General features: G+C 42.7%; 1 protein-coding gene across 1 annotated transcript in view; it reads right to left on the bottom strand.

The window, feature by feature from the left end:
* The window catches only part of LOC106813722 (AT-rich interactive domain-containing protein 4B-like), a 41,684-nt gene extending 33,779 nt beyond the window's left edge, over positions 1-7,905 (bottom strand). The window contains exon 1 of the mRNA XM_014817932.1: positions 7,781-7,905. Coding sequence (XP_014673418.1) covers positions 7,781-7,783 — 3 coding nt within the window. The 5' untranslated portion in view covers positions 7,784-7,905. The remainder of the gene's footprint in view (positions 1-7,780) is intronic.
* Positions 7,906-9,916: the final 2,011 nt, after the last annotated feature.

Below are 9,916 nucleotides of genomic sequence, written 5' to 3'. Positions count from 1 at the left end.
CCTACAGTTAGGCACAGACATGCGATGCACGGGCTCTTCAATTTAAACTAAAACACCTACCTAATAAGCCAACATGTTTTTTCATAATAGGGTCGCTGGTCAAAAATTACCCATACTGTTAACAAATACGAAGCGATGATGGACACACGGACAAACGGAGGTGATGTGATGGAAAGCGAGGATTCACAGGAGATGCGCTCCGCGTAAAAGCTGTGGGATGATTGGGGGGATGTTGATGTACAGGGAGGTGAGGGTGGGGGATTGCTGGGGCGCGTTGCTCAAGGTATGCTGATGTACAGGGAAGGATTGATGAGGGATGCTTAGGTTGGATTCGCATGATGGGAAGTGAGAGATGCTAGGGGGATGCTGGGGAAGTGTGGAGGGATGCTTGGGGTATGCTGCGGAAGGTGCGAGATTGCTGAAGGATTCTGGAAGACATAGAGAATGTGATGCGGAGAGAATGGCAAGCTACAGCGAGGGAAGGTAAAGGAATGGACAAATAACGGCGTAAGGACCAAAGGGCAGACAGTAAATGCCGGGTATTCTGAGTGAAAACGACAGGACGATGCTGCGGAATGCTGATGGCAAGGCTAAGAATACTGATGGGAAGCTAAAAGGGATTTTTGACCTGGAGGAGAGCTAATGCGCGCGCCTCCCATGAAGAATTGCGTTGACAGGCGTCATCTGTGCGATTGAATGAGGATCCCTGCTTCCGTCGGCTTTTATGCACCTTGATTTGTGATTCGAGATACTTGCCCACCATAATACATTTAGCCTGGCCTCGCAGAACGCAGCCCTCAAACGGTAAACTTGAAGCGCCTCACCTCATGTGGCCGTCGACCGACAAGGAAATGGGCGGTCATGCGAGAGAACACGGCTTGCAGGCAAAGTGGTCGCAACGAAGAGTTTTTATAGCACGAGAAAAACTATAATACACGTGAACAAAGAGTCCGTATAAATATATAATGATGAATGATGATTGATTGATGATATTGATAAAATAAAAAGCAAACAAATAAAAAATCAGTGGTAATAAAGGTATTAGAAAAGGACATTTAATAATAGTATAAAGAAATACTTCAAATAGTAGCCACACGTATAAGTAATCGTCCACTGTTACTAAGTTATGGATAGTGAGTCTCTGTGATCCAATCCATAACCACCACCTACTACCTCCACTACTACCACCACTACATGGAGAGTAAACACCAAGCTTGATTTATAGAACAGCAACACAGCACAAATAAGTAATAAAACAACAGATTACAATGAGTAACTGTATAGCAGTAATTGAAAACTAGTTTTAGTATAAGCTAAATAGTTATTTCACAGTAGACTGAGTAGTGCAATCCTATAAGTAATAGAATATAAATTATGAAAACTTTTTATAAATAATTATGCAGCAATAAATGCCCAGAATGCCTTCAGTATTAGCGCGATATATTATAAATAATACTGTATATAAGTAAAGTACAAATGAATGGTGATTCCCCCCCCTGCCGCACTTAATCCCAATTTAATAGGGGAGCCACGCACTAGCGTGCGCAATGGCTATTGCAAATACCGCCGTTGCATCCCATGACTCATTATTGTCTCTCTAGCCGTGAATTAGAAAGAAGCAACCATTAGTATTGCTTGAATACAGCAGCAAGCACTGCTGAGCTGCCACTGCTCCCGGCTGCTGCTACTGCTGCCCTGGCTGACTACTACTGCTACTGCCACTTACTACTATGCCTAGCGACTGGCCTGCTGCTACTTGCTACTACTGCCTGCTATTGTTGTTGCTGCTGCTGCTGTGCCGCCGCGCTACTGACCACATGCTGCTACTGCTTCTGGAACGTTAGCACACATGCACTAGATACTGCAATCAGCTGTAGAGCATATGTAAGCTAACTCTCCAAACTACTGCTCTTCCACTGGCTTAAACACAGCTAGAAATCTTGTGAACGTGCATCAACTAACATCACGTTTTGAGTCTCATACACACAATTACGTGACCAAACCACGGATTGTATATCTGATAGGCCTATACTGTTCATCCACACCACAATTACGCTGTTGTATGTGCCGATTGTAAAACCATTAACGCGGGATAAATATAGACGTAACTACAGCAGGCTCAGGACAGATAGCTCCGTGAACGTGTACGGCGGAATCCAACATATAACCAGGAATAAGGTAGAAACGCACACAGGAGGATAAGCTTATTAAAGTATTGGAGCTTTTTCCGAAATATTCCGGTCATCTTACATGGAAATAAGGATGAAAAAATTCCTAAATTCTAGAATCACAGCCATTAATTATAAACACGTGGGTTTTATCTTATGCACACACATTTAAAGCACGTGCCATTGCTGCTGGCTTTGCCGTCAGATTGACCCTAATATGTTTTAGGAGCTTAGCCACACAAAAAATCCTCACAGAACCCTACATACAGAAATCATTGCGGCAGCCATGTAGATATTTATTCACATTTATTCACTACCGGGCAAAAGAAAAACTCCAAGAGCAAGTACGAAACTATTGGACGCATCCCAAACACCATTATATAAGTAATATTAGTTTCTACATATTGGCAGCAGCAGGCCAGATCGAATGCTACCTCAATGCCCAAAGGCCACGGCCCGCATTATAATATCCTGCAAAACACTGCATCAACATGAGTAGTTCACAACGCACAGCTCCTATCTACACCTATTCTTAGGGTCAAACATATGCTCACACACACACACACACACATTTACATCTAAACACTGACACTCGCTGAAAGCAATCTGGGACATAAAGCTATGCTGTTTAGAATAGGACTAATGCACAACGTTAACGCCAAATACCACCGTTGGTGTTCGAGAATCAAGTTTCAAACAAAGCAGTGGGACAGATTACGTTCCCCCCTATGTGGGATGACAAACAGCAGCAAGGTATGTCGAGAGTGCCGTGAGCAATTTACTGTATCACGTAAATATAAATAAAAACACTCTCCTTCAAAAAGCTACAACTGGAAGCGGGCATTTCCACCCTTGTATGGCAAGACTCTGGAGTTTTCATTAAAATATCTTTGAGGGTAGCCTATAGATTTCAACAGATTATTCTTAGACACCCGACCAACTGTCATCCACCTACGTCCACATCTGCCAGTGTTATGAGAAGGAATCATGCGGCCACAGCGTCTGCTTTACCTGGCAAATTACCATCAATGAGCTGCTAATGAGACATTCGACTGTGAGCAGCTCGTGTTTCGCCTCCTATTGATTATCGTGTAGTTTTCACAATATGATCTAATTGCAGAATTGCATGGACACTACAAGCAAACCTTTAACTGTCTCTTGCTACACAGCAAGGAGCTAAACACACGACATCTCATCCTCCACAAGTTATCCGCTGTGCCCTATTTAGGATCATAGGAGGTAGATCGCCGGCACCCACCAACAATGACGAGAATGATGAACAGAGAATTAGAGTTAAGCCATCAACAATGCTCCATCATGGTATATTTCACGCACAGATTCTACAGCAAATCGATCATTAGCATTCCATGGCTGTCTTTGGAAGCAAACAGTGCCACATAAAAACATATAGAGCAATATGCAACTACGATGCTTGAAAGTATATAACTTTGAATCTTAACTGGACTTGTATGGTGAACCTGGCCTTGAATCAAACTTAACCAACAGATAATGGAGGAATACTCACCACAGAAAGCACAGTACAGAAAGCTCTGTGGTAAGACTAGACAATAAAAGACCGTTAGCAACGGCACCGAATTCAGTTTTGTCCCACCGGCCCAGGGGCTGTAACAGCAATTTTACCAGCCTCACAAATTTTTTGTTATAATCAATGTCATGTTTTCAGGCTTGCATTCTGACTTCAGTGTAATGTTGAAACATCAATCCAGAAACACAGACTATTCCCATAAATAATTGAAAGTGTATGACACAAGCTCACACAAAAAGACAAATGATGTGAGGAAAAACCATATTGAGCCAACCATCGACGATTAGAAACGAAGAGTATATAATATATATGCGGAGAAACTCTATTATTATACTCTTGATAATTATGTGTAATTTTTTATTGTGAAAATAAGTTTGAGATGTGAAAGTCTGAGATGTGGATAGTGATTGGCATTTACACATAATATCGATCGCCATTTAAGTTTCTCTATTAATTATTCAGCTAGCACTGGCAAAGAGCCCGATGAACGAGAAGGATACCCACGTAAGCTGCTTTATATACCACGTGGACAACTTGGGTGTCTTCCCGCCCAAAACACAACTTTCTGTCAAACGGTAATTGCATGTTGCAGGCGCGATGAGTTTTTCTAGGCGGGGTAGACATGGTCATGCATCTGTTATATATCGCCAAAAAAAAAAAAGAATCACAATTTGTGGCGGAGTCTGGCGCTCCCGTTTGATGTTTCCTATTAGCTGGATGGCATTCGAAATAAATAGGTTATGCTGCGTCGACGTTACGACATGGTTTTGTAAACTTTTCTCTAATATAGATGTTTTATCGGCAGGGTGGAGATGGATAATTCCCAATTTGCATTTAAGTATCTGTCAATGAAAATCTTGTAAAACGAAAGCCAGACGATGTGTGACACCACAGAATGTGTATCTGCATGTCTATACATAATATGATATATAATTGCCAAAAACCTACCTAATTTTTTTTTAAATCAAAACCCCTGGCCGCTTATCATACTCAATTACCAAAATGATGCAAGAATTCATTGAACATTGAATCTAATGGCAATTCCCATTTTGCCAAAATATTACTGTGGCTCGAAAGTACTTCGGTACTGGCGTTGCTCGCCAAAAATGGACCGTTCAACTATTTGGAGCATTAGCGTAACAACTATACCCAATTTACAACATGTGGGTCAAACGGTTCCTGAGTTATCGTCTGACCGTAGCCAAATGTTGACGGAAGAACGGAGGACGTAAACGGAATCGGACCGTACATACGACGGACGACGGAACATAGGAATAGTCATCGCATGCAAGTGTGAGCTAAAAGTAGTACCGCTAACTATATATCTCTATTTGAGCTATATATATATTATATATATATACTCGTTAACACGCGGTTGAACCGTCAGACCCGGTAATGTGCGCCAGTGAATAAGACGTGTTATACATACTTCGGCTCCATATATTTTGAGAAAGTTTAAAGGAAAAGTTATCCAAAAATCGACAAATTATGCGTGTGAACTAACTGAAGTCATCGAAAAACTCCTAATGAACAAACTAGCCGAGGGGCAAAACAAGGACGAAGATGGACAGTTGATTATTCTTAATGAACGCTAAACCCGCAATTCATGTTACATGGACTACGCATATGGCCGGACAACGAATGACAAGCGGGCCGGAGGTCAACAAACGCGGAGCCTGCCGGAGAACTCATCGGCTCAGCAAATTATCCTGAAATAACAAATTAGAAGCGGGGTTTTCGACGTCACAGAGAAAATCGACCACTTTAAGTTATTTAAACCTCGAAAAAAATGGCAAAACCTTAGAGATGAGAGGTTGACTCGGTTAACAAAAACCAGAGCGGAGACTCAGAGCACAGCTACAAAATTTAACACAAGAAGTCGAAAGGACTAAAAGCGCGTCGCTCCTCCATACCGCAAGTCACGGCCAGAAGTATACCTCCTTATTATGCAGGGTTATCTCCCTACGTTGCTGCAAAAACGGGCGCGCCCGCGCTGCCCCGTTTGGGAAAACTCCCCTGTTTCAAGTCGTCTGCTCGCCCCGTTAAAAATACCTCCGCCTCCGATTAAATTCCCCACAATAAGAAGTTTGCCAGCGGATGGGGAATCGATCGTCAAGAATTCCATTTCGCCAGGACACCCTTGGCAGTAGTATTTTTTACCCTGCCCACGCGTGCAGTGAGACAATACCAAGTACAAACAGTCAACCTGTAACACACACTACTTTCACGCGTATTTCTTATACTAGATACAAGAACCCAAATCACCAGTCTATGGCTGTCTTTTCGGTGACGATTTTTACTGCTATTGAATTAGTGGGTACGTCGCGGTTTAAAAAACACGCCCTCGGTCCCCCCATTTCCCTCCCCTCGTTTTGAATTTCATCCTGGGGTAGAACCCTTGCTAGTGGGTCGAGGGGGATACACGAGAATGAACACATGCACGCATATAGAAAGAATAAACATTTTTGCAGTCTTGCCGGCAACGATTGACCTAAAACCTTGGCGAAGACACAATACGCTGTATGCAGATTATCAATTCCGCAATGCACATCGCCTAACGGGGACACATGGACAATGGACCCACACCTAATAATCGTCGTTCTTTAGATACTGGACAGAGAGAGAAACCATTTCTACGCTCGGGGTAGAACCTAGGCCGGAAACCGACAAGAGCAGTCAGACGATTGTGCGGCCAGGTTGAACGAAAACGCTGGGAATGCTGGACCGGCGTAAAAGCTTTTCGAGCTCTGAAGTGTGAACACATATTCAAGCCCTGAGGTTCGGTAGAACGCTCCGGATTCTGCTCGATCCCGCTGCCTGGCGAACCAGCCTCGGATAGTGTTGAATATTTTATCATTTGACTTTACATCTGCACCGTTGTGGCAACGAATATCTGCATCAAAACAAGAAAAAACACGTACGGAGCCTTTCGCCGTGAAGCAAATTCAGCCTAGTCGGGCCGCCTGCGCAGAGAAGCAATTTTGCGGCCAATTATGATACTGCAAACATACTAATATAGGCCATGTATCTGTATCTTAAAATTCAGCGTTTCAATTAGCCCAAAACTAACGAACGATAGGTCATGATGACACTGACCTGTAGCAGGCATCCCATGATACATTCGATCTTGGAGCCGAAGTTAGCCAAACGCTATGCGCATTGGGAATCTGTACGTCACAGGTCAACAGAAATGGTGCTCGAAATATCGCTGCTCGTCATTTCGAAATTTTGTAACAGGTTATAATAGTTTAATACAGAGTATTGTGATACATAGCAAGTCCCCGGATAGCAGAGAAAGGTTCGTGTTTAGAATAAACCCAGTTTGGAAGTTGTAGTCTCAAAAAACGCACCATAAAACTGCCCTGAGTGAATCACTCAGGGGCTCCTCCAAAGAAAAGAATGGGCTCGCGTTGTAACCCTACTCTTGTTGGGTTACATTATTGTAGCTACTAAACATATGTTGCATGTTACTTGGGCACACTTATTACTTAGCTTTACCTCTAAATACTTTGTCGATATAAACCAAGACATGTTATGTCATACAAATTTACACTTAATAAGTACCTACTTTAATGCTACTTAGTTGAATGAAATTATACATAATTTAACTTCTGATAATCAAGAAATTATGCTATAAATGTTATTATTTGAAATAGTATTACTATTACCATGGATCCATGTGTGCTACATGCCAGTATACCTACATTCATACCATTTACTGTATGTGCCTGCCACGTAATGGATCAACCCTGTTCGAAATTTAACTGTAACTTGCAATCGTGATTTTAACTTAAGCCATTCATCTTCTAGTAAAAACACGTGTGTACAATAACTGTTAGTAACAGCATGACCGATGCATAGAGATTATCTAAAGAGTGCCCACTACATTCACTAAGCCTAATTTGTCTAAGCAGAACCCGGGAACATAACTAACAAGTAACATGAGAAAGATCAAACTAGGGCCTGCGATCAACGACGTCAACGACAAGCACCCATCATTCACCGTGTACCGGGTTACATAGGGTTAAACTCTTCAACATTTTCATGTATAATCACCGAGTCTTACCATGAATTCTTGGCGCCTTATTAATTTCAAGTCCACTCGCTTTTACGTCACGCAATCATTAATAAAATCTGACCACAAATCAGCTGATTTATCATTTGTGGATTACACAAACCAGGAAAACTCGACATTCGTCCACGGCGAACAACAATTGTCGATCGGGGTCGCGTTATGTGATTGGCTCGCGTACGTATGCAGCGCCGCTCGTGTTGATTTCGTGCCAAGGTGTCATGGCCACAACCTAACTTTCCAGGTCCAAGTTAAACATGTTTGTAGCAACATGTAGGCAGTAAAAGGAGACCGAAATGCATGCATCTACGCCAGGAAGAAGTAGTCTGCGCGATGGAAAGGGAATGTACCTGTGATAACTCGAATTATTCCATAGAATTTGGCAATTTCGCAATCGTTTCATCACGAAGGACGTCACGTGACTTTCATGACCTAACCCGGAAGTGTTACTAGCATGTCAACAAACATGGCGTCCCACGGCAGTGGAGCAAATGCGCAAAAATCGCATTATTCTATTGCAAAATACGTAATTGATAGACAGAGAAATGTCGATTCCTATCTAAAATATCAGCTGCTCCGCAGAAAGTTAATAAACTCCTCTAGCTTATACAGAAAAGACCTCCAGGGTCATTTTGGCTGTGTGAATGCTATTGAGTTCTCCAACTCTGGTGGACAATGGTTGGCTTCCGGTGAGCAGTGCTGCGTGCGTTATTTCATTACTACTAGTACTATCATAGCAGTAACAACTATACCCAATTTCAAACATGTGGGTCAAACGGTTCCTGAGTTATCGTTGACCGTAGCCAAATGTTGACGGAAGGACGGACGACAGACGGACGAACGGACGGACGTACGACAGACGACGACCCATGGCAATAGCTCATCTTGACGATGTCAAGGTGAGCTAAAAATGTAGGTACTCGCTAACTATAAATCTCTATTTGTATATATATATTATATATATATATATACTCGCTAACACGGTTGAAACCTTCAGACTTCCGGTAATGGCGCCCAGTGAATAAGACGTGTTATACATCGGCTCCAATATATTTTGAGAAAGTTAAAGGAAAAGTATCCAAAAAATCGACATATTATGCGTGGAACTAAGCAGAAGGTCTCGAAAAACTCCATGCACAACTACGTGACGAGGCAAAACAAGGAACGAAAGGAGACAGTGGATATTTCTATGAACGCTAAACCCGGCACTTCAGTTAGCATGGCTACTGCAATGGCGCACAACGATAAAGCCGGTGCCGAGGTCACAAACGCGGAGCTGCGAGAACTCATCGTCAGCCAAATTATCTGAATAACAAATTAGAAGCGGGGTTTTCCGACGTCACAGAGAAGATCACCACTTTAAGTTTTAACCGAAAAAATGGAAAACCTAGAGATGGAGGTTGACTCGGTTAAAAAAAAAACCAGCTCTAGCGAAGATCGAGCACAGCTACAAAATTTAACACAAGAAGTCGAAACACTAAAGCAGTCGCTCCTCCATACGCAAGTCCACGGCAGAAAGTATAACCTCCTTATCTATGGAGTCGAGGGATACGAGAATGAACCAGCACGCACTATAGAAAGAATAAACATTTTTGCAGTCGATGACCTAAAACTGGAAGAACAATACGTGATGAGATTATCAATCCGCAATGCACATCGCCTAAGGAAACATGACAATGGACCCACACCAATAATCGTCGTTTTTAGATACTGGACAGAGAGAGAAACCATTCTACGCGCGGGGAGAAACCTAGCCGGAACCGACAAGAGCATCAGAACAGATTTGCCGCCAGAGTTGAAACGAAAACGTGGGATGCTGGCGCGTAAAGCTTTCGAGCTCCGAAGTGAACAACATATTCAAGTCAGGGTCGTAGAACGCGGCATCGATATCTGCATCAAAACAAGAAAAACAGCACGGAGCCCTGGAAGAAGCTATCGGGAGACTGAAGAATCTTGGGCGAATATGTACAAATACAATAGGCATGTATCTGTATCTTTAAAATCAGCGGTTCAATTAGCCCAAAACTACGAACATAGCGTCATGACTGACAGCAGGCATCCCATGATACATTCGATCTTGGAGCCGAAGTTAGCCAAACGCTATGCGCATTGGGAATCTGTACGTCACAG

Source organism: Priapulus caudatus, unplaced genomic scaffold (assembly GCF_000485595.1).
Source record: "Priapulus caudatus unplaced genomic scaffold, Priapulus_caudatus-5.0.1 Scaffold814, whole genome shotgun sequence".
Taxonomy (NCBI): Eukaryota; Metazoa; Priapulida; class Priapulimorpha; order Priapulimorphida; family Priapulidae; genus Priapulus; species Priapulus caudatus.
The sequence above is the reverse complement of the archived record's forward strand: the minus strand, read 5'-3'. Positions and strand labels throughout refer to the sequence as shown.